This window comes from Caretta caretta, chromosome 10 (assembly GCF_965140235.1).
Source record: "Caretta caretta isolate rCarCar2 chromosome 10, rCarCar1.hap1, whole genome shotgun sequence".
Classification (NCBI taxonomy): Eukaryota; Metazoa; Chordata; order Testudines; family Cheloniidae; genus Caretta; species Caretta caretta.
In genome coordinates, this window is record NC_134215.1 from 11106178 (window position 1) to 11130842 (window position 24665).

The window sequence follows — 24665 nt, forward strand, 5'->3', positions numbered from 1 at the left end:
CAAAGACTTAATTGCTGATATACTCTCCTGTCTAGTGAAGTTTAGCCCATCTAAAGTCTTTGCAGCATTTTCCAGCCAAGATTAAACTGCAAGTCACACAATGATCAGCCAGAGAGAGAAGTGTCTACTACCCCCTGCCTGATGCAAACCTGTTTGTCATCTTCTGGGGAGCTGTCTTATGACTTACATACCTTAAGAATATCATTTTCAGTGTAGACACATAGCTGCTTAAATATCCATACATACGTCTTGCAATGATTAGGACAACCAGTGTGTTACTAGCTGTCGGTAGAGACCTCACATCCCACCCTTTGATGCACTATTATGTAGATATCAGAACCAGGCTATCCCTGTAAACTCCTATGCATCCCTTATGTCCTCTGCCAATTGACACCAAGGGGTCCCTGGGTCACACCAGCCATTATTTTGCTGCTTACATGGCAGCTGAGTTCTTTGCAAAATATGATCTTGATTGTGGGTTCTGAGCTTGTTGAAAAAAAAATAAAAAATCTAGTCCTAAGGCTCTTGAGTAGAGGTGAGAGCTGAAAGAATTCAGTCCTCAAGTGTGGGAATTATTTACCCATTCTCAGATTACAAGAAGAAGGTGACCATCAATGGATCTCAAAGGCAACATGTTTAATGAAAGCGAATAGCTCTTTTGCATAAATCATAATTAACCCTTGGTAGTGGGTGAAATGAGATAGTGAGGCGTATAACTTGTACCTGCAATCTCTTCAGTTCCACGAGCTAGAAGAAACATGGGTAAGTATTGTTGTTCCTCATGTTTCAGGAGAGAAACCAAATACAAAAGGGGAAATTTTTAAGGGCCCAAATGATACTCTGGTACCGTGCCTTTAAAAAAAAGTCTCTCTAAATACTTGGGATTAGGATTCTTCCACCCGCACCCCCTGTCATGTTTTTACAGTATTGTCCAGAAAGGGTGTTTTACTGGTACTGGCCACTCTCAGAAACAGGATATGCATGTAGATGGAGCACTGTTCTGATCTGATCTGGCAGTTCCTAACTGCTCCTTTCCTATGGTGAGAAAGGGGAATTCAGTCAATAGTACTCCTTCATCCTGGGTTTCCCCATACTGCTCCTCATGATGACCACATTCTCTTAGGAGAAGAAGGTAGTTAGATTTCTGACTCATTCAGTTCTTGGCTTCTCCACTCTTCATCAGTGATGCAGCTTGACTCTGAATTGTACAAACTGGCCTCTTCTGTGGTGAAAGTGGAATTGCCATGTTTCACTAGTCCCTCTGGGAACAACTTTTCCATACTGGAGTTTGTACCTCATCTTATTCTCCTTGGCTAAAGCAACGTGTACAGTTTCAGCGTAAAGCAGCACAAAGGTATTTGTTTAACTAAGTAATGTCTGCACAGCACAAACAGTAATGTTTGATGCTATAGGACCTGCTATAAAGGTCCCGAGTATTGCTGTTATTCCTTTTCCCTGGCAGTGGGATAATGATTAATGGAGAACGTTGCTTACAGGAACAAAGTACAGTCCCACCTGTTAAGGAGTTAGGAGTTCATTACAGTGGGGCTCATCATGCTGCTTCCCTAATAGGCTGTCTCAAGGGAATGTTCTCCCAGGCTGGGAGTGATCTTGTGCATTCCATCTCTCTTTTCCCCACCCTTTCACTGATGCACATGTCACTGCAGAAGGACCTCTGTTGCAATGTCTGCGGAAGAGAGGGCTGCCTTCAGGTAACACCCGTCTCCCCCATCACATCCAGAGCAGAGCTCTCTATCTCCATGAGACACTTCCTCTTTGATTTCCCTCTACAGAGGTGTCATGTTTTAAAGTCACCCACAGCCTCTGTTTAGAAGAAATGGGGAAGTGAGGCAGCCCCCAACACCTCTCCACCCGCTATATATAGACACAGCATTTCTGAGAGAGGATGGTGGGTGTGCGCTTCCGGAGCTGTGTCACACAGTCCCGCTGCAGCAGCAAGTGAAAAGGCAGGACGCACAGCGAGAGGAAGGAGAGGGGATCAGAGGGGGTCACAACGAGGGGAAGCCAGTTTAATGAGATGAAACTTATTTAAAAGATTCAGCCAGTTCTATATGAAAGGCACAGCTTTCTAACCAGCAGAACAGCAGGTAACCTGCCAGGAGCTGCTTCTCACTCCTAGCAGGGCATTGTCTTTCCTCAGCAGTGTTGCATTTTATCTGTTGGGTAACTTTCCTTGCCAAGTGACATCCAGATTTCTGTGTGTGGTTTGTGCTTCGCTGGCTGGGAAGAGCTCATGGCACTACCGGCTTTAAGCCAGGGATACCATAAAGGCAGTCTGAGGAACATTGGCACTGCCCATCAAGAGGCATTTCCAAGGAGCTTCATGACTGAGAATGGAGCCTATCACCAGTTGAGTAAGTATGTGCCCCCCAGAGGCTAGTGCACCCTCTGCTAAGTTGTAGCACAGCATCATATCCCATCATTTGGCCCAATGATTCTGGCTTGGAAAGATACCTGATGCCTGTGTTATGTATGGCATTTACTTCATTCTTCAGGTAGATCTGAGAAAGAAAGTTGTGAGCACCTGGACTAGTACATTAATGGATGGTGCACCAAAGAGTAGTCTTTACATTACAACTGTTGGCATTTCGAAGGCATTAATTACAGGGAGGTACAAAATTGAATAAGTAGTTAGGTGAATACTATATATCTGAGGTTCAAGAAGTAGGACACAGATGTTAACAACCATTGGTCATAGGATGCTGAGCGGTTTTTGGGACGACAAATTCAATGGTAAACAGTTAGCTGGTAAACATACAAGTAATTGATTCTATATAGAGAGCTAGGTGTCAAATCATTATACCTGTGTATAGTGCACTTGAGATGTTTGAAATAGCTGTCATATTCCCAAGAAAGGACAGAATTGTTGTATTGTGATATTTTATTTTAGTGGTGAGGTTTTGTGTCTTATATTGCCTTACGTGTTGGGAGTAGTAGGTCTGCGAAGATCCATCTGTCTGCTGAAACTGTCAGTCAGCTTGTCACTTGTTCATATCTCATATTTCTTGTATTTTGTCTAGCCACAGTGTAGTACTCTCATTTGTGAGCAGGAGTGTGACAGTACATTCCTAACAGTATGGTGTTACTGGATCTCCTACAGTCTTTTGAGTAAAGTATTATTCATGAATTTATCTGGGTCAAGATGAAGACAGCGGAATTACATGAATGTAACAGATGAAAATTTGGGCCTTTCTGCTCATTGGAATGTCACATGAGTTTGTGCTTATTTCTTGCTGAATTTGGACACTTCCTGGAAAATGAGACAATCTGGTCCTGACTCTCAGACATTCCATGTCATGAATTGGTTGTTTGGAAATGACAGAATACTGTACTTTCAACAAGAATCCCATTGACCTCACTGGATGAGAGAAACATTGCAAGTTTGAATTTTGTGGATGCATGTTCTAATCCAGGTAACATATGGGTTTACAATAAGCCAAAACTTAAGTAAATAACACCTATGATAATTGTATATGGTACAATTACATTTCTTTCTCTCTTAATATTTATCTATTTGTACTCATAAAAGGGAGATGCTAATAGCACTGGTGAAAACCGGCTATAATGCACGCAAGGGCAGTGGGAGCTTTTGCTAATGTGGGAATGAACCTCTGTCCCAACCTTGGTTCCCACACAGCTCTGTCAATTCAACTTAATCATGAGCCAAGGCTCACTGTACCAGAGTTATGTGCTAGTTTATGATGGAGACGAACACACACACACAAATATATACAATAAGTAGGGTTACAATTTTGTCACAGAAGTCACAGAATCCATGACTTCCAGAGACCTCCGTGACTTGAGCCTGCGGCAACTGGAAGCTGCAGGGTTCCCTCCTCCCCCCGCCCCCGTAGCCAGCTGCTGTTCGCGGTGGGGGTGCCCCGTAGTCCCTGGCAAACAACGGGTGGCAAGGCCCCCGGGAGCTCCCAGCCATCGTGGGCGGGTGCCACACAGCTCCCCACGGGCAGTGGGGGTGCCCAGGAGCTCCAAATCACCGCAAGCTGCTGAGGTGCCCTAAGCTGGGAGCCATGGGAAGTGGGGTGACCCCACAGCTCCAAGCTGGGGCCCTCTGGGATGGTGTGGGGACCCCACAGCTTCCCATTTTGTCACGCATATTTTTAGTAAAAGTCACAGGTAGGTCACAGGTTTCCGTGAATTTTTCTTTATTGCCCGTGACCTGTCCGTGATTTTTACTAAAAATATGTGTGACAAAATCTTAGCCTTAACAATAAGACCTAAGCTAAAATCACCAGACACATTTGCACTGGTGGCCAAAGTGAATTTTGAACCCAGATCTCCTGAGTTGAAAGGCTGGCGAATTGACCTTCCTCTACCTAGCATCTTGTCCTCCTCTTCCTCTTAACTCGTAACTCTTCCTCCTCTTAGCCTCATTGGAGTCCAGATCCCAGTTGTAAAAGCAGACTGTTCACCACCACTAAAAACAAGTGTGAAGCCTGGCAATGGGTTTTCCGCAGTCTCAACACCTTTCCCTAGATCAAGTATCTCATGAGCCAAGTACTACCCAAGGACAACAGCCTCTTTTTATACCTCTGCTTTTCCCACACACGAGTAAAAAGAGCATGTCTGTGTCAGCAGCTAAATGCTGCATTCAAATAAAAAAATTCCAGTTTTTAAACATGTTTGTATTACACTATCATCCTCATTGTCGTTGTCCTCATCATCATGCACAGTAGCATGGAGGATGTGTAAATTAAAGCAAAGCTAAGTGTCAAGCTTTCGTCTCTCTGCTTGCTGCTTCTCAAATCCTTTTAAATGCATGAAGTAAATTCCTATGGTAAATTATTAAAATTATTGTACCATTAGCTTGATTTGCATGCTCTGAACTAACCCTAATCTTTAGCATGCCAAGGTCTGTCTCCGGACCTCCCCATCTTACACTCCCTGTATTTTCCCAATTGCTTCTCACCTCTCTCCATTTTTACTACAACCCTTCTTACTTTCATCCCCATCTCTCTTGTGTCTCCTCTTTGTCTCTGTCTGCATTCACCTCTCTCTCACCTTTCCTTCTTCAGACACCCCTGGGGGAATACTGCACCTTAAAAATTCTGCACACAAGATTTTAAAATTCTTCAAAATTCTGCAAATTTTATTTGTCAAAATTTCACTATATAATCACACCAGTTTCAGTTATTTTGGTAATTTATTTCAAAATACCTGTCAGCAAGAATGTCTGTAACAATACAGACACTCACAAAAATTCCCCCAGGAGTAGAGAGGCAAAGAAACCCCTACAACAACCCAGCTCCTTTTTCTCTGCTCCCTCCTCCACAGAGCCCAGCCAGGGGGCCAGACACTCACACTCTCTCCCCTCTAGAGCCCAGCCATGGCCCTCCCAGCCCAGACACTCACAGCACTCATGGCCCCCCCAGCCCAGACACTCTTATCCTGTACCCTCCCCCCCGAGAGGCCAGGGATCCAGAGGGAGAAACAGCCTGATGCTGGGTCCCGGGCTTGCATGGTGATTCCTGCACACTGCCCCCTTCTTCCTTCAGGGTGTGCTGGAAACTGCAGCTGCTGGGAACCCTCCAGTTCCCCCGGCCTTGTCATCTATTTGCGAGCTGGGCTCTGCACTTACCCTAGTGGCAGCGAGCATCTCTGCAGCCCATTTCTGTGGGGGGGAAAGGAAATTCTGTGTGCACAACGTTAATTTCTGCAAAATTCTGCATTGTGCAGTGGCGCAGAATTCCCACAGGAGTAACACTTGTCAAGTTTCAGAGTAGCAGCCATGTTAGTCTGTATTCACAAAAAGAAAAGGAGGACTTGTGGCACCTTAGAGACTAACCAATTTATTTGAACATAAGCTTTCGTGAGCTACAGCTCACTTCATGGGATGCATTCAGTGGAAAATACAGTGGGGAGATTTATATACACAGAGAACATGAAACAATGGGTGATCCGATGAAGTGAACTGTAGCTCACGAAAGCTTATGCTCAAATAAATTTGTTAGTCTCTAAGGTGTCACAAGTACTACTTGTCAAGTTGTCTGTCCAGATCACAGGTTTAATCATTCCTTTTTCTCTTAGTATGTATTGGGAAATGACATGGGTAACGCTTTCAGAAGAGTCTAAGTTAAATCCCATTTTCAAAAATGACTTCGACTCTTAGGAGCCCAAGTCTCATTGTCTTAGGGCTGGTCTCCACTGAAAATTTACATTGGCATAGCTATGTCTCAGGGTGTGAAAAATCCACAGACCTAATCCTGGTGTAAAGACAGTACTAGGTCAATGGAAGAACTCTTCTGTCAGCCTAGCTACTGCGAGCTACAGCCTAGCCACCTCTCTGGGAGGTGGATTAACTACAGTAGTGGGAGAACCCCTCTCGGCACTGTAGGGAGTGTGTACCCTGAAGCACTACAGTAGCACAGCTGCAGCTATGCTGGTGTAGCATTTTAAGTGCAGGCGTAGCCTCACCGCGTTCAAAATGGGCTGTCGACTCCTAAGTCACTCACAGATGCTTTTCAGAATGATTCCTCACACAACCAGTGCTCAGATGCTATGGTGGTGGGTGGGATAGAAATACCTGCATAGAAGAGAATACACACAGAAAGGGTGGCAAAAAAGCCTAAGAGTAGCTACCCTGCTGTTTGCGAAGGAGGGTTTTTTCCATTTTCTGTGTTTTTATTATTGGTAATGGATGTTGTGCAGGCAAATCTGATTGGATGCTGCCTGTCTGGGCTATTACAATCTGTTGTGGGTTTTGCTATTCAGACAAAATTAGTCATTTTCCTTCCTGTATGAGAACTAGATAAGAACTCTGAAGGGCTAACGCTAACAGACTTGAGGAATGTACAGTAGGTTTGCCCTGGACCACAGATATCTTACCAGATGGAGAGAACTGCAGAAAACATGAATCTTAATCTTGTACCGGACTGAAGTCACTGCAGGGACAAACTAAATATTATTGCACTGATTAGGAGAACACATGACCTCCACAGCAACGTCTTATAGAACAAACCAGCATTCTCAGTAAAGGAGCAATTTGCCCTTCCACAAAATAGATTAAAGCTAGGGATGGTAATCCCCATGCAACCCCAAGTAAAACTAAATGGAATAAGCAAGAGTGTGTATGGTTCAGATATTAAGCAAGATTATCCTGGCATGTGGAACAATTGCCAGCATTCTGTCTTCGATGTGTGTCATCTTTTCTAGACTGTGAAGTGCAAAGCCACTTCTGAGCACTACGCAATAACGATAATAATTGATCCTTGCTTCATCCATGCATGATTCTTTCACTTTTTGGTGGAATGGAGTTTTATGTGGTTCCATTATTAGTTGGGAAAGTAGAACTCTTCTGAGGTTCATTCCAGTTGTTCTCTCCTGTTTACAACTCCTGACTAGGAACTAATCTCCTGCGATTTATTCCACTCGTTTAATATTTCATAAGGACATAAACATGAATATAGGGACAACTTTGTAGATTTCTCCTTTTTATTCTTCTAGGTCTGAATCTCTTGAGGAAGTGATAAATATGAAAAGTGAAGAGGAATTCTTTCTCTCTCCTTTTGCCAGCAGTGAGTTGGGTTTGCTTCTAGAGCATTCTGAACCACAGTGTAGGTGTTTGATTTGGATTGTCCCTCTCTCGCTTCTCTGATGTGTACTGAAAATGATAGTTGGTTCCCTTGTGGACCCAGAGGGAAACTGAATAACGGGTAACTCTCTTGTGAACTGGGAGTGAAATCGAGTGATGTATGAGCGTGCCTCTCAGCTGTCCTCAGTGACGACTGTGATAGGCTGAGCCTCTCCTTTGGGTCACACTCAAGCAGTTTGAGTCTCTTTCACTTCCATAGTCCTTTCCCCATTTGGGAACTTTACTCCAAACTCTATGGCGCTATGGGGATCTCCTGCTTAAGGGGACATTCAGCCTCTGAGTTCCCTTATAGAGGTCTGATTTGTATGTCAGTCTGGCACAGATGGACCTGGGTCAAGGTTTATCTTCAACCCCTGCCCTGCAGTGATCAGGTTGTCCTGGGTCTAGTAAGTCCTTGTAGGCAGCAGAGTCTTGTCAGCTGTTTCCCTCTCAGCTGCTTTGTTGCAAGAGTCAACTACTTCTGAGACACACCAGCTTTCCTCCTGGTTGCTACTTCTTCCTGTGACAAGCTTTCTTTTTTAAGCTTGCTTCCTTTAGCTGGAATATGCTTTGCAGGTGTGCCAATTTGGTACCATTTGAGCCCAGAGAAGCTTGTTAGCCTTCTCCGATTGGGATGAGGGCATGCCTTATGACAAGGACCCAACTTTACCTCACTGATTCCTTGCAAATCTAGTAATGGTCTCTTTCCCTCTGTAAGTTATTTGTAACAAGAAGCCTGACTCAGTAAGAGAAGTGGATAGAAGGTATTTATGCTAATGGAAAACTATATTGTGTTTAAAACTTTCTATTCTATTTTTTATGGGTCCGTCATTTTATATCTTCTACATTTTGCTGACCTTGGGGCATTTAGCAAGCTGGTTGACTCTCTTATAGACAGAGAGAGGGAGTGCTGATAGCAGTGGTTGTTTCAGTGTCCACCCAAACTATGTAAAGCAGAAACATAGCTATTTTCAACCCTGATTATCCAGCAACGCTCTCAGCCTCCTAGAGATACTTTGAGGATTTCAGAATCTGAAGTAATAATACTGTGGTAATAATAAATAACACTTCCCGAATACCTACCATCCTGGGATTTCAAAGTGCTTTGCAGTTACTAATGAATCCTGCCTTGTGATGTTGGTATTTATTGCTATCCTCATTTTCAGATGGGGACACTGCAACACAAGGAGACTAAGGGTATGTCTAGTCTAGACGCGATAAATCGACCCCCGAGCGCTCTCCCGTCGACTCCTGTACTCCACTGCCGTGCGAGGCGCAGGCGGAGTCGACGGGGGAGTGGCAGCAGTCGACTCACCACGGTGAAGACACCGCGGTAAGTCGATCTAAGTACGTTGACTTCAGCTACGTTATTCACGTAGCTGAAGTTGCGTAACTTAGATCGATCCGCCCCCTGCCCCACGAGTGTAGACCAGGACTAAGGTTCAAATTTTCAAAAGCAGACTCTGATTTTAGGTTCTCCTACTTTAGGGTATCCAAATTTAGACACCTGTCTGGACAAACTTTTCAAATGTGGCGCCCAGAGTTAGGTATCTAAATCCATAGTTATGCATCTAAATAAAAGGGGCCTGATTTTCAGTAGTGCAGAACACCCAGAACTCCAGCCGGAATCAGTGAGAGTGGTGGGTGCTCAGAACCTTTAAAACTAGACTGTGGTTGTCTAAAGTTCAGCACCTGCAATTCAGAGGCCACTTTTGAACTTTTGGCCTTCAATGACCTACCCAAGGCTATATGAAAAACTAGTGGCAGAGTCAAGACAAAAAACACTTTTCCTGGTTCTTTAAGCAAAAGAAGTGATTTTCTTATCACATTTCACACTCTGATTTTCCTTTGGGAGAAAAAATAGCACTAAATCCTTCTCTTTTTATTGTGTTTTGTTGTTGTTGTATGTTGCTCTGATACTGCAAAGCTGCATCTATACAAAGAGAGGGCTTATGAAAAAAGCTCTCTGCTGTCATTAGTATTATGATTAAGGCTACATTTTTGTCAAGGGTATTTTTAGTAAAAGTCACCGACAGGTCACGGGCAGTAAACAAAAATTCATGGCCTGTGACCTGTCCATGACTTTTACTATATACCCCAGACAAAATATTGAGGTGGGGGGCGGACCAGGGGTGCCATGAGTACTTGAGGGGGGGAAGGCCGGGGTGCACCGCGGGTGCTGGGGAAGGCAGACATGGGGTGCTGCGGGTGCTGGGGGGGGCAGACTGGGACACCGCAGGTGCTGGCGGGGAGGGTGGCAGTGGCGTGCAGCCCAGGACCCCCACTGGTGCTGGGGGGTTGGTGGGGCTGGCAGGCTCCCTACCTGGCTTCATGCATCCCCAGAAGCAGCGACAACCCTGTCCCTCAGCTCCTAGGTTTAGGCACGGCCAGCCAGCTCTGCATGCTGCTGCCACGCCGAGCACCAGCTCCCATTGGCCATGAGCTGCATTGGCGGCCAATGGGAGCTGCAGGAGTTGTGCCGGGAGGGAGGAGCAGTGCACAGAGCCCCCTGGCCGCGCCTCTGCCTAGGAGCCAGACATACCAGCCACTTCTGGGGAGGTCCCCCCCCAACAAAGTAAGCGCCACCCAGAGCCCTCACCCTCTCCCGTACCCTAGCCCTGAGTGCCCCCCCCCACACACCTCCAAACTCCTGCTGCTCGGGAAGAGAGGCACGGTGACCTGAGACTGCCCCAGCAGCAGCCATTGTGGCTGACCCAGGGGCTGCCGGAGCTGCTCAGGTCAGCCCCATGGGCCAGTCGCACTGGCCACTGCAGAAGTCACGGAGGTCCTGGAAAGTCACGGAGTCTGTGACCTCCGTGACAAACTCGCAGCCTTAGTTATGATTTATTTTATTAGGTGCTCTGCAAACACATGCTACGAGGGCACTTCCTGTCCCTTGTGTGCCAAAGAAACATACAAAGGAAGAGAATGAGCTAAAACATACACACAAAGTGTTGCTGATGATAATAGGCACACAGCTTGCAGGTTCCAGCTTTAAAATGTTATCTTTCTTATATAACCCCTTTTCTTTTTTATAAATATTATTTAAGACCTTGCTTTTATTTCAACTATTTAGCATCAAACACTAACCCACTCTCTCCCCACCACCACCCCGTTTGTATATTAATGTGTAGTTAACATGAGAATTTTCTGTGTTGTGGTTTCTTTTTAACTGCCACCACACTATGAACATCTGTGAACAAAATGCGGAAGTCCAAGAGACCCAGATAATTCACCACTTCCAGAATAAACTTCCTCCTCCTCCTCACTTGCACAGCACCCTGTGTTTTTTTGTATCTCATGAAGGAGCAACCAAGTGACCCACAGAGATAGCTGAACACTGTGCTCCCACTCAGTTCTAGAGAGCAGGGTTTGGTTCTGGTCACCTCAGGACTGATAGAGTGGCAAGAATTCAGAGCAAAGTAATGGAAACAATTAAGGGACTGGAGGAATTAACTTCTGCACCATCATGGTGAATGCTGCTGTGTTGAATAGAAGTCTGGCCATGGGAGCTTTTTCACAACAGTGTTTTAGCAATGCTCGCTTGAATTGCAGAACAACAACTCCTCCATCCCCAGGATTTTTCCCATGCTGTTCTTGTTGCTTTTAAGGGAAGCTCCTTGCCTGTCCTGCCTTTGGATTTCCGCCTAACTAAGAGACCCCAGGATTCAAAGCTAAACTCATTCACTGGATGTTGTTAGAATAAGAATTAAACCCCAAGCATTTTATCTGTCTAAAAATGAAGCTTTAGATCTGACCTGGAGATGAGTGCTTTATGGAACCCTGGCTCTGAAGCCTGGGCGGTTTTTTCACCTTGATCAGTGGAGAGCAGTCCCTGGCATGTGAAAGAGTGAAGGCTGAGAGAGACCAGAGAAGAGCTTTAACTGTGAGGTGATTTGTTCAGTCAAAAAATATAACAAAAAGAAAAAAATAGCAAACACATAGGAAGGTGCATTTGTGTGAAACAGCCAGGAGAAGGCTGAGAGAGAAAGAGAGAGGGGAAGAGAATGGTTCTTTTAATGTAAAAAGGAATTCTCTCTTTTATTCTTCTGAATCCACGAAGACCTTTGAAATAGTTAGGACTAGCTGGAGGTTATTATTGGATTAAGATCTCCAACTGTTAAAGAATATCTTGTATACTAAACACTGAAAGGAACAGCGGGAGAGCAATTTCTCAACTGCTGTGGTTAGTCTTATTTCTTTATGGCCAAATCACTGTTCAAGTCAGCCCAAGTTTGTGTATTTGCACCTGTGATTTGTGATGGATGCCAAAGTGTTTCCATGGTATTTAATAGTCTCTGAAGGTGTCAGGTTACAGCTCAAGAAGTGCTGGAATCAGATGATAGAGAATGCTTATAAAGATCAGATGCAATAAATGGTTACACATTTCAAGGACATTGAAATCTGTCATTTTTAATTGGTTTTTATTTTAAGTGAAAACAGCTTCTCTGCAAAGGTGTCAGAAGAAGGAAGGGCAGAGGCAGGGAATAATACAATTCAGACATGCAGGAAGTGTGTGCTGCTGGAAGTCTCTTCTCCATTTAAAACGCTTAGCCACTCATGCAGTGAATTTGTTAGTTTTCATTGGCCTTCAGTTGACCGCCTCTGTTTCCTGACCAGAGCACCAAGGCTCCAGCCTCTCACTATTATTTAATTCATTATAGAGTATTAGGTTAAATAGACATTTGGTGCTGTCATAGAATCACGTTTAGTTTTTCCAGTGAACAGCTGGAGTAATTCTATGGAAGAAAATGGAGTTACTCCAGGCTCACACTCTTGTAAATAAGAACAGAATCCGACCCAAGGAATCCCACAACAGCAAAACCCTGAGCTCCTGAAGGGAAGAGGGTGCTGTATTTTACTCACTAATAGCCCCTGTAATAGACCAAGCAGCAGCTCTGAGAGGAGTCAAGGATGTTTGTCATGCTGGATTTCAAAGGTGGGAGATGTAAAGAAAGAAGCAAAAAGGCTCTTGTATGGAGACGAGGACCACGCCTCTTGGATGTTTTAGATGGCTAGTGCATGTGTAGTAAATCCTTGTTTTATAATGAAATTCTTATATTTCTAAATGTGGGGGATCTTGATGGAGGGTTTTTTTTAATTCCTATGAAAACGTTTCTGCAATAGAGTGACAGGTTTCAGAGTAACAGCCGTGTTAGTCTGTATTCGCAAAAAGAAAAGGAGTACTTGTGGCACCTTAGAGACTAACCAATTTATTTGCGCATGAGCTTTCGTGAGCTACAGCTCACTTCATCGGATGCATACCATGGAAACTGCAGAAGACATTATATACACACAGAGACCATGAAACAATACCTCCTCCCACCCCACTGTCCTGCTGGTAATAGCTTATCTAAAGTGATCATCAAGTTGGGCCATTTCCAGCACAAATCCAGGTTTTCTCACCCTCCGCCCCCCCCCCCGCCCCACACAAACTCACTCTCCTGCTGGTAATAGCCCATCCAAAGTGACCACTCTCTTCACAATGTGTATGATAATCAAGGTGGGCCATTTCCTGCATAAATCCAGGTTCTCTCACTCCCTCACCCCCCTCCAAAAACCACACACACAAACTCACTCTCCTGCTGGTAATAGCTTATCCAAAGTGACCACTCTCCCTACAATAAGAAAAGGAGTACTTGTGGCACCTTAGAGACTAACCAATTTATTTGAGCATGAGCTTTCGTGAGCTACAGCTCACTTCATCAGATGCATACCGTGGAAACTGCAGCAGACTTTATATATACACAGAGAATATGAAACAATACCTCCTCCCACCCCACTGTCCTGCTGGTAATAGCTTATCTAAAGTGATCATCAGGTGGGCCATTTCCAGCACAAATCCAGGTTTTCTCACCCTCCACCCCTCCACACATAAACTCACTCTCCTGCTGGTGCTAGCCCATCCAAAGTGACAACTCTTTACATAATCAAGTAGGGCTATTTCCTGCATAAATCCAGGTTTTCTCACATCCCCCCCACCCCCATACACACACAAACTCACTCTCCTGCTGGTAATAGCTCATCTAAACTGACCACTCTCCAAGTTTAAATCCAAGTTAAACCAGAACATCGGGGGGGAGGGGGGGGTAGGAAAAAACAAGAGGAAACAGGCTACCTTGCATAATGACTTAGCCACTCCCAGTTTCATATTCTCTGTGTATATATAAAGTCTGCTGCAGTTTCCACGGTATGTATCTGATGAAGTGAGCTGTAGCTCACGAAAGCTCATGCTCAAATAAATTGGTTAGTCTCTAAGGTGCCACAAGTACTCCTTTTCTTTTTGCGAATACAGACTAACAGGGCTGTTACTCTGAAATCTCCCTACAATGTGCATGATAATCAAGGTGGGCCATTTCCAGCACAAATCCAGGTTTTCTCACCCCCCCCACCCCCATACAGACACAAACTCACTCTCCTGCTGGTAATAGCTTATCTAAAGTGATCATCAAGTTGGGCCCACCTTGATTATCATGCACATTGTAGGGAGAGTGGTCACTTTGGATAAGCTATTACCAGCAGGAGAGTGAGTTTGTGTGTGTGGTTTTTGGAGGGGGGTGAGGGAGTGAGAGAACCTGGATTTATGCAGGAAATGGCCCACCTTGATTATCATACACATTGTGAAGAGAGTGGTCACTTTGGATGGGCTATTACCAGCAGGAGAGTGAGTTTGTGTGGGGCGGGGGGGGGCGGAGGGTGAGAAAACCTGGATTTGTGCTGGAAATGGCCCAACTTGATGATCACTTTAGATAAGCTATTACCAGCAGGACAGTGGGGTGGGAGGAGGTATTGTTTCATGGTCTCTGTGTGTATATAATGTCTTCTGCAGTTTCCACGGTATGCATCCGATGAAGTGAGCTGTAGCTCACGAAAGCTTATGCTCAAATACATTGGTTAGTCTCTAAGGTGCCACAAGTACTCCTTTTCTTTTTGCAATAGAGTGGTATTGCTGAGTGAACTCCGCTCTGAATCATCTCATGGAGGGATCCGATCCTCAGTGATGTCCCAAGGGAGCACTGGCAAAGAATGTAACAGTTCCTGATTCCAAAGAGCAGGCTAGAAGAGATTCTGGGATGTTGTGAACTCCAGAGAAGAGTTTATATTGCTCCCCTCAAGGCCCAGCTGTGAGCTTATTGGAAACCTATCAAAAATCAAAGGATCTGGGGCATTGGGCTTTTGGATGCAAAAGACTAGCCCTGTGATCTTTAGTTCCAAGCTTTGACCCACATTTGGTCCATCCTCTCAAGGAAAAGGGCTAGAAATTTAGCTTTAAAAGAATGAAAGCTATGATACTCTTAGGCCTTGTGTGCATGGGATAACTTTAGGGTTTTTTGCGGGGGGGCGGGGATAAACTACCTTACACACACATACTTTTTTCTGTTTTAATTCTCTGGCATCGTATCCTACACTTATTATTCTACTTTGGAAGTGAAACACCACTATTCCAGAATGAGTTTTTTCAGTGTAAGGTTCCTGTGAACACATCTGTAGTTTGGATTAACTGTTTCGCTTCAGGCAGTCCTCCCACTGCTGTCGAAACTGCATAGCTTCACATCTGGATTGTGTGCCCTCTACTGTTCTGGGGTTGTTTTGAATGGACTTTTAAATGCTGGCACTCAGGCAAGTGCATTCCTTTGCAATTCCTGCCTGTGGTGAGTTCACACACCTGGAGCTGCATACCCAATATAGCAGCCATGCCCTGTGCTTCCTCGTGCTCCCATCTGGCAGTTTTGGACTTCCTTGCCTTCTGGCAAGAATAGATCATCCAGGCCCATCTGAACAACGTCACTAGATGCAAGGAGAAACAAATGGAGGAGAAGGGGTAGTCCTGGGACACAGGCCAGTGCTGCTATAAAATAAAGGAGCTCTGGCAAGAGACAAGAATGGGACCTCCAGTAATGCGCCCACTACCTGTCCATACTATGAGGAGCTGGACTGGATTTTTGCAAGGGAGATCACCACCAAACCCCAGCATGGGGAGGAAGGCCTTGGATGGCACTGTAACAACTGCCAAAGGCACCCAAGTGACCACAGACAGCATCAACAAAGCAGTGTGCATACTCCCTTACTGTAAAAAGGACAGGAGGACTTGTGGCACCTTAGAGACTAACACATTTATTTGAGCATGAGCTTTCGTGAGCTACAGCTCACTTCATGGGATGCATTCAGTGGGGAGATTTATATACACAGAGAACATGAAACAATGGGTGTTACCATACACACTGTAACAAGAGTGATCAGGTAAGGTGAGCTATTACCAGCAGGAGAGCGGCGGGGGGGAGGGGGAGGACCTTTTGTAGTGATAATCAAGGTGGGCCAATTCCAGCAGTTGACAAGAACGTCTGAGGAACGGGGGAGGAGGGAATAAACATGGGGAAATAGTTTTACTTTGTGTAATGACCCATCCACTCCCAGTCTTTATTCAAGCCTAAGTTAATTGTATCCAGTTTTCAAATTAATTCCAATTCAGCAGTCTCTAGTTGGAGTCTGTTTTTGAAGTTTTTTTGTTGAAGAATTGCCACTTTTAGGTCTGTAATCGAGTGACCAAAGAGATTGAAGTGTTCTCTGACTGGTTTTTGAATGTTATAATGTTATTCTGCATTAGTTCTAGCAGTAAACCATATTCAGAAAAATCTTTCTCACATAGACAAGGTGTCAAATTTCTCGTTCCCCCACATTTGAAGGTGCTTTCGGCCCCAGGCTTCATAGACCTAAAGGCTGGCTCAGCCCAGTGATTCCCAGTGTTTGCCAGGCAGTTTTGCAGTTCCTGAAACTGGAGGCTGAGGAAGTCATAACACACTGAAGAGAACTCTTCTGGCCCAAGGAAAATTGTTTATTGCTATTGAGCTAATTAGTTACTGATTAAAAGTCAGTTACTAAGAAAAGTCTCATAAAGCAGAACTCTGTTCTCAGACCTGGAGAACAGCACATTGTTGTTCGATCACATCCTTTTAAAAAAGAAAAGGAGTACTTGTGGCATCTTAGAGACTAACAAATTTATTTGAACATAAGCTCTGGAAGGAGCTTTAAGGAGACTGTCTCTGCCTTTCCTTTCCCCATCTGAGGGTGTTGTGGTGTTTACATGATATATCTGCTGTATGCAGCATTCTTCACACTTATTACACTTGATTGTAGGCCATGCACATAGAAAGTTATTTTCTCAAACAGATCGCTAGGAAGGAAGGTCTTGGAAACCCTGTATTGGGAGTCAGGAGAGCTGGGTTCAGCTCCTGCCACAGACTTTCTCCCTGTGAACTTAGGGGTTGTCCATTAATTACATAACACATTTTGGTGACTTTTTTTAAGATCCACCCACCCCCTTGGAACGCTGGAACAAACACACAGATTAAGGACCCCTAATGAGTTATGTAATTTGTGGATGGCCCCTTGTGCAAGTCACTGAATCTCTCTGTGCTCTCAGCTCCCTATCTCCTCCAGCCTTTGTCTGTCCTGTCTGTTTAGACTGTAAGCTCCTCAGGGGGGGAACTCTCTCTCCCTATGTGTTTGTAAAGTGGATCTGCAGTGTGGGTTGGGCTCTCCCAGGCACTACTGTGATATAGTAATGGGAGGCTGCTGTTAACATCTTGAAGACAGGCTGAGTCCAGCCAGCGAGAATGGCTAACTCTGACTTGATTGCTGAGTTTAGAGTACATTATAAAAACATTTAAAATTCAGAGTACCTAGCGTTCCTACCTGATTCCTGGGAGATTTCTTTTCCTGTGTGCTGACTTACTTCGCAACATGTTTTCTCACCTCATTGCCTGCCCTGTAACCTCCCCAGATGAGCTGGTCACCGAGAAAAAGTTGGCAGGAGACCGCTTAGCAACAGGTCAAATATTATGTGACCACATTTGCATGAGTCAAGAATATTTTCATGCTCCGATGGTGTCACACACATTTAAACCCATTCATGCACACCCACACAGATACCTGGACGCACACAGGTACTTACATTCATGCCCATGCACTGATTCACAGACAGCCGCCCTGTACTGCGCATGCATACAGCTACTTTTGGAAATTCAGATGCAGTCACTTACACATGTACCTGCACATTGCACAGACACCTGAAAGAGCACATGCTCAAATCTGTAAAGCTGAGCTAAACCTGCGTGGGGCGGGGGAGAGTGAATGCCCCATAGTACTTTAGTGACTGCATGTCTTTGGGCTGCTGAGCTCTGCAAATTCAGGCCCCTTTCTTCCATTACACTTCCTGCAGCACAGTAACCATTCAGAAGAGGAATTCTCTGATGTTTAGGGACCATCATAGAGTTCACTGGGATGCAAAAGCATCACTTGAGCAATATGCCGTCGTTCAGAGGCTAGCTAGAACCTCTCTAAGCTGTCACTTCTCAGATGAGCTGAAGACAGGCTGCACTTCAGCACAAACAGTTTTAATATAGGGCAATATCAGCATTCCTGAGAGGTGCAGCCGAGTTCATCGTATGTGACAGGGCAGCTCAGAATGGTAAACAGGACTGAAACCCCCCTGAGTCCATGCTGATTTGTTTCCCTTGCTAAGGAGCCGAGCCAGAAATGGATGACTGCCTAGAGATGCTGAAAGATGAGGAGGAAGCCCTGTGGGAGAATGTAGAGTGCAATCGGCACATGCTGAGCCGGTACATCAATCCAGCCAAGTTGACCCCATATCTGCGTCAGTGTAAAGTCATCGACGAGCAAGATGAGGATGAGGTGCTCAACTCGCATATGCTGCTCTCCAAAATTAACCGAGCAGGTAATTCATTCCTGAACAGCCAAGACTATGTGCTGCATTGCCTGGGTTGGGTTTGACCTGGCCCCAGCGTTGAATTAAAATCTATGAAGGGGTCTCTGTTCCCTTTAAGTTAGATTTTTGGGAAAAATCTGATGTTCACGAAAATGAAGAGCTGTTTGGTAATAGTGACTATGGCCAAGCCTGTGTTGTACAGAATGGCGCTCACAAAGCTTTCATTCCTCAATTTGCCAATGCATTGCAGTTATGATAGGAAGCAACTACTTCCATGCCAGGTGCCCAGATATCTCTGTCAATCGGGGCTGGTCAGCAGCAACCCTTTAATCTGAGCATCACTTTTTGTGGAAAGGTTTGCCATTCTGGCATTTCAGTACTGTACAGCGTGGGCTGTGTTGAATACCACTTGTCTTTCAAAGGCTCAAATCCAAACGCTACCTTCCTTACCCCATTCCTTCAGAGTAACAGCCTGCACAAAACATGGAGAATACATGGCATAGCTTCATGAGATCAGCTGCGCACAGTGTGACAAGACTGGCTTTTCCAGAGTGTATTTATGTGCCAGCAACTGTTCAATCTGAAGCGGGGTTGGCCTCAGGGTTACAATATCTGATTACCCTGTTCTCAATACTCCTGTGTCCTTTCTCATTGCACTATTTTTGGGTTGTCCCTAGGCCGACTGCTGGACATCCTTCATACCAAGGGGCAAAGGGGCTATGTAGTTTTCTTAGAGAGCCTGGAGTTTTACTATCCTGAACTCTACAAACTGGTGACGGGGAAGGAGCCCACACGGAGATTTTCTACCATTGTCGGTGAGTAGGATCAGTCCCTGAGGAAATAAGGGCTGGAGTCAAGGCATGAGAGAAGACTCCGATTTTTTTTTCAGATGAGAAGTGTTAATGAGGCGTAGTGACGGGTGGTAGCTCATTCCCACCTCTCACTCTCTGGTCTGGTACGGCCTAGCATTGACTAAGCTGTTGGTGAAAGCAACACCCCTGGTTGCTGGAGTGAAGCTGAAGAGCTTCAGTAGGACTGCTACCCAGTCTGCCTCCATTTCTAGAATGGTAGTCATTACAAGGTGCCTCACAGAAATAAATTAGGGACCAGAATCTCATCTCAGTTACACTGATGTGAGTCTGGGGTAGCTCTGTTGAAATAGACAAAGGTACTCTGGATTTGCAACAGCATAACTGAGATCAGAATCAGGTCCAATGGGTGTACATGAACCTGCTCCACCAAGTCCAAAACCAGGTGCATGTATATGTGTGTATTCACCATTGTAGTATATATGCCTGTGTATTAGAATGTGTGTGAAGACTGACTAGATGAGTTTGAGTGTACATATGCAGTTGCATATGATGTCTGTGTGTACTCTGAACGTGGGCATGCATGACTATAAATATACATGTGTGTGTGTGTGTATAGTGACTCTATATATGATGGGGTGCATATATGGATGATTGTACTGTCTATGTTTGGTATTTGTGTGTCTGTTAGTGAGTTTGACTCTGTCTGTATATTTCATTGTTTGTGTATTGTGTGTGTGCATTTGTTTGTTCCCCACCTGTGCTGTTCCAACTTTGCCTGAACCCACATTATTAACCTGCTCTAGAGCAGTGCAAAAGACCTTGGAGCTGATGGGCTGTTTCATTCTTTTCAGTGGAGGAGGGACATGAGGGTCTCACCCATTTCCTAATGAATGAAATCATTAAGCTACAGCAGCAGGTGAAGACAAAGGATGTGCAGCGCTGTGAACTCTTGGCCAAGTCCCGCCAGCTGGAGGATGACAGGAAGCAGCTGAAACTGAACAATATAGAGTTACTGACCTTCCAGGAGAGATACAACAAGATGAAGGAGGAAAGGAACAACTACAATGACGAGCTGATCAAGGTGAAGGATGAGAACTACAACCTGGCCATGAGATACGCCCAGCTGAGTGAAGAGAAGAACATGGCTGTGATGAGGAGCCGGGACCTCCAGTTAGAGGTAAAAGAGATGCTCTGGATTGGTTTGGGTCTAAATCACAGATGGAGGATGAAGTGTAGCAATTGGCTCAGTGGTATTTTCAGTTATGCTAAAGGTATGTAGAACTCATCCTTGCTTTGCTTATCCAGGTTAGAGGCTCACAGCATAATGAAATGTTAAGCTGAGATGATGTGTATTGGTATAAGATTCCCTGTGAGGGGTGGCACTTCCCAGCCTATGGAGAAAGGAAAAACATTGTTTTTTCAGCATCAATAATATATTGGGACAGTTACCCAAGGATACACTAAAGTTTCATGGTGGTTTATCCAAGGATTCTAACATACCATGCTAGCACTGTATTGAGCTGTTGGGAATTAACCACCCCAAGAGCATGAAGTCCATGTTTTGTATGCACTCAGCTAGAGGTGAGGGTGTATTTAGAGAGGCATATACCAGAGGCTTGATGTATTTTGGATAATCTTTTTTTTTTCTGTGCCTCTCTGCTTTTCATTTGTTCCTGGGGTGTCCTAGATTGACCAGCTGAAGCATCGGTTGAATAAGATGGAGGAGGAATGCAAGCTGGAGAGGAACCAGTCACTGAAGCTGAAGAATGACATTGAAAACCGACCCAAGAAGGAACAGGTTCTGGAATTGGAGCGGGAGAATGAGATCATGAAGACCAAAATCCAAGAGTTACAATCTATCATTCAGGTAAACCAGAGGAGGAATTACACCCCGTCCCCTTACTCTCTGCCTCGAAATCAGTACACCCTCCCCCCCATTATACTGGTGGGAAATGTGGGGTGAAGCTGTGCCCCCAAAGCTGCAATGAACCCAATCACCGTGTTTGCAAAGACCAAAAGGTTACACAGCCCCCAACTTTCTGCAGATTACCCCACATAAAACAGATGAACAAGCAAAAAGAATTCTTAACCTAGTAAAGCTAGATGCAAATACAGGGCTGGATCCTGCAAGGTGCTGAGTGTCTGCTATGAAGTGCTGAGCCCTCTCAATTCCTATTGAAATCAATGAGCCAAATCCTGGCTCTGCTGGAGTTGTTTTGCCCAACCTCACCAATGCAAAACCACCTTAGCAAGCTCCCCTAAATTCTTCTGGTGTAGGGTCTGCATAGCCAGCCCTATGTCATCACCCACGCTGGAGTAAGGGATTTGACTGGGGAAAGGAGGCCTGTTCAGAATGTTTCTGCTCTCCAGAAGGGACAAGCTACTGAGATGACCTCCTTGTGGGTTATTGCAGAAAACTACTCTAACTTGCACTGGGGGCTTCACCAGGGGGTGGCCAGCTCCAGATTTGGGGTAAGGGAAGGGCATAAAGGAGGGCACAGCCACTTTAGCCCTCCTTTTCAGGTGATGTGCTAAGCAGGGCTTGGCCAGACCCCAGGATCGATCTCAACATGTGGGTGCTCAGCACCTTGCAGGAACAGACTTTCCTTTTTAGAATGACACCTTTTAAAGATTCTCAACTCATTCTTATGCCAGAGCACAGCTGTAGCCTTTCTGGTAGTGCCTAAGAAGCCTTAGGGCTTGCCTTCCCATAAACCGCTACGCCACTAGAGTGCTTCAGGGAAGACGCTACCTATGCTATGTAGGCACTCCATCTCCCAGGAGGTAGGTCGATGGGAGAATTCTCCCATTGATTTAGCGCAGTTTACACCGGGGATTAGGTCCGTTTGACTGTGTCACTCAGGGGTGTGGATTTTTCACACCCCTGAGCGATGTGGTTATACCAACCTAATTTCCTAATATAGACCAGGCCTTAGTTTTCTACAAGGTAAAGGTCAAATCTTAAAAAAAGGTATAAAAATATCCAATCTTACATTGAGATGCGATCTAATCTGAAGACTCGTATGCTGTTAAAAAATTAACATGATGATTACTATGACACACAAGGAAATAAGGAAATAATCACCAAAAAATAACTATCTAAAAATGGAAACAAAACACTCTCAAAATAACAAAAAGTATTTAGAAATACTTTTTATTCAGTAACCAAAATGTCAGTGGACTCTCTAATTTAGTATAAGTATTTTTAAAATAAATTTGCATTTTTCTTGCTTAAGATTTTTTACTTTGATTCCCGGTTTATGTAGTTATTTTTGGATGCAATTTATTTCTCCAACAGTCATCTTGTTAACTTTAATTCCTAAAGGGGAAAAGAAAGTTTCTGGACATTGTAGAAAATGAAGTATAAGTTCTAGGCAGGGGCATTGGTGACTCTAGGCATGTGTTTAATATTCATTAAGCACAGTCATGCAAAGTCTGCATGCTTTAAAAATTCCTCTACATGTTTTCTTGGGCCCTGCTCCTTGGCAAAGGGCAAGCTCTGTGCTCAGTGTGGGCTGATTAATAGAGAGAGGTTTTGAATGCAGGGCCTGGAGCAAAGGAGAGGCTGTTCATTGTCATTGCATCCAAAATGTATCCAATTATATCAGATCCAGTAAAAACAACCCCTTCTCCACAGCCATTCTGACAGTGAGCAGGGCTTTGTTCAGCTTTCAAAACATTAACAAATATCCCTCCTTTCTCCTACTTTCCTGCTGCAATCTCATTTTCTCTTCTTTTTCTTCTACTGTCTGTTTCTTTCTTTCTTCTCCCCTCTGTTTCTTTCTTTCTTTCTCTCTCCTCCTGTCCTATATCTTTAAACCTTGTCCCCTCAGGCTGGCAAACGTAGCTTGCCAGATTCGGACAAAGCCATCTTGGATATCTTGGAGCATGACCGTAAGGAGGCGCTAGAGGACCGCCAGGAGCTGGTCAACAAGATTTTTTATCTCCAGGAGGAGATCCGTCATGTGGAGGATCTGAGAGACAAGGTGAGAGAAAGACAGGACTGAAAGAGTGGGATCAGATCTCTTTGAGGGATCTCTGATTGCTATGACCAGTGATACCTGCAGGTGACTGCTAATGGAGAAGTGCAGTAGCAATTTGGTTCAGTCCTCACTTCCCATCCTGAGCTGTTCACATGAATCTGTCTAGGGTCTGTCTAGGGCAGGGCAGGTGCAATTCCTTGAAATCAATTAATTTTCACATAGACAACATTCACTGCTGTGGGGGTAATTTACAAGACTCCATCAGCATCAGCTTGGACTGCAGTAGTCTGAGCTTCCTCACAGCCATGCCTTTTCAGCACGGAGCTACACTCTAGCCCTATGTGTCTATGTCTTATATAAGCAAATGTATAGATTAGTGTGCACCTGGAGGTGAACAGGAATCTCCTCCGTGCCACAGGGCAGACCTCCCGACTGCTTTGATGTACTGCTTTTATTGATTAGTCTGTGTCATTTGCAGTATCTTGAGGAGAAAGAAGACCTGGAATTAAAGTGCTCAACTCTGGGGAAAGACTGTGAGATGTACAAGCACCGTATGACCACGGTGATGATACAGCTCGAGGAGGTAGAGAAGGAGCGAGACCAGGTACATCACATTTGGAGGGGGGGAAATAACAATGAGAAATTGGATCTTCTCTTTCTTCTGTTTCTGTTGGAAGCCACCTCTGGGAATTGGGGGTAATTGGACCCAAACTGTCACTACATTTGTTACATATAATGGTTGCTATTAAAAAAAGGAAACACTTGCTAGGTAGTGGCATTTGCAATACTGCTATTATCTACTAGTCTAAGCGTAGGGAAATTCTTCGAGGTTCTGTGGCAGCTGTCAGTGGGTGCTGACTCTTTAATGGCAACACAGTAAGCTGCTTATTAGTGTCAAGGTTTTTGGTTAGCACTCTGCCACATTTGCTGCCAACTAAAAGTTGTCAGCCATCATCATCTTCATTAATCATATTACTATAGTGCACAGAGGTCCCAAACATTGTGTTAGGAGCTGTACAAACACACAGTAATAGACAGTCCCTGTCCCAAAGACGGCACAGTCTAAATTAAGACGAGAACCCATGTGACACACATGTGTGAAGCAGTGTTTTCTTTCCTCTGCAGGCATTCCGTTCCCGAGATGAGGCACAGACCCAGTACTCACAGTGCCTGATTGAGAAGGACAAGTACAGGAAGCAGATCCGGGAGCTGGAGGAGAAGAACGATGAACTTCGGATCGAGGCAGTCCGAAAGGAGGCTTGCATTGTTAACCTGGAGTGCAAACTCCGACGACTCTCTAAGGAGAACTGTAATGACCAGGTAGGTCCAGGAAGAGCTAGCTGTGCTCTCTTCTCTTCATGGCTCTGTCTCAGTTACAGCATGATGTAGAGGAGGATGGGATTTTATTTTTATTCCGTCTGTGAGCAGCAATGCTAGCCTGAAAAAAAGCAGTTGAGGGAAATTTCTCTTCTATTCAATTTCAATGCTGTGAGAGGCCCTCCAGGGCTAAGGGTTGGAACTTGGCTCTGCCACCA

At 44.8% G+C, this 24665-nt stretch overlaps 1 protein-coding gene across 3 annotated transcripts in view; it reads left to right on the forward strand.

Moving 5' to 3' along the window:
* CARD11 (caspase recruitment domain family member 11) overlaps nt 1–24665 on the forward strand; it is a 72697-nt gene that overhangs the window by 15104 nt on the left and 32928 nt on the right. For 2 of the 3 annotated variants that reach the window (XM_075132672.1, XM_048867577.2), the window contains exons 2-8: nt 18132–18344; nt 19013–19150; nt 19999–20324; nt 20835–21014; nt 22981–23133; nt 23609–23734; nt 24256–24450. In XM_075132672.1, coding sequence (XP_074988773.1) covers nt 18132–18344; nt 19013–19150; nt 19999–20324; nt 20835–21014; nt 22981–23133; nt 23609–23734; nt 24256–24450 — 1331 coding nt within the window. Of the gene's footprint in view, nt 1–1646; nt 1713–18131; nt 18345–19012; nt 19151–19998; nt 20325–20834; nt 21015–22980; nt 23134–23608; nt 23735–24255; nt 24451–24665 lie in introns of those variants that run through there. The other variant, XM_075132673.1, reaches the window with a different exon arrangement.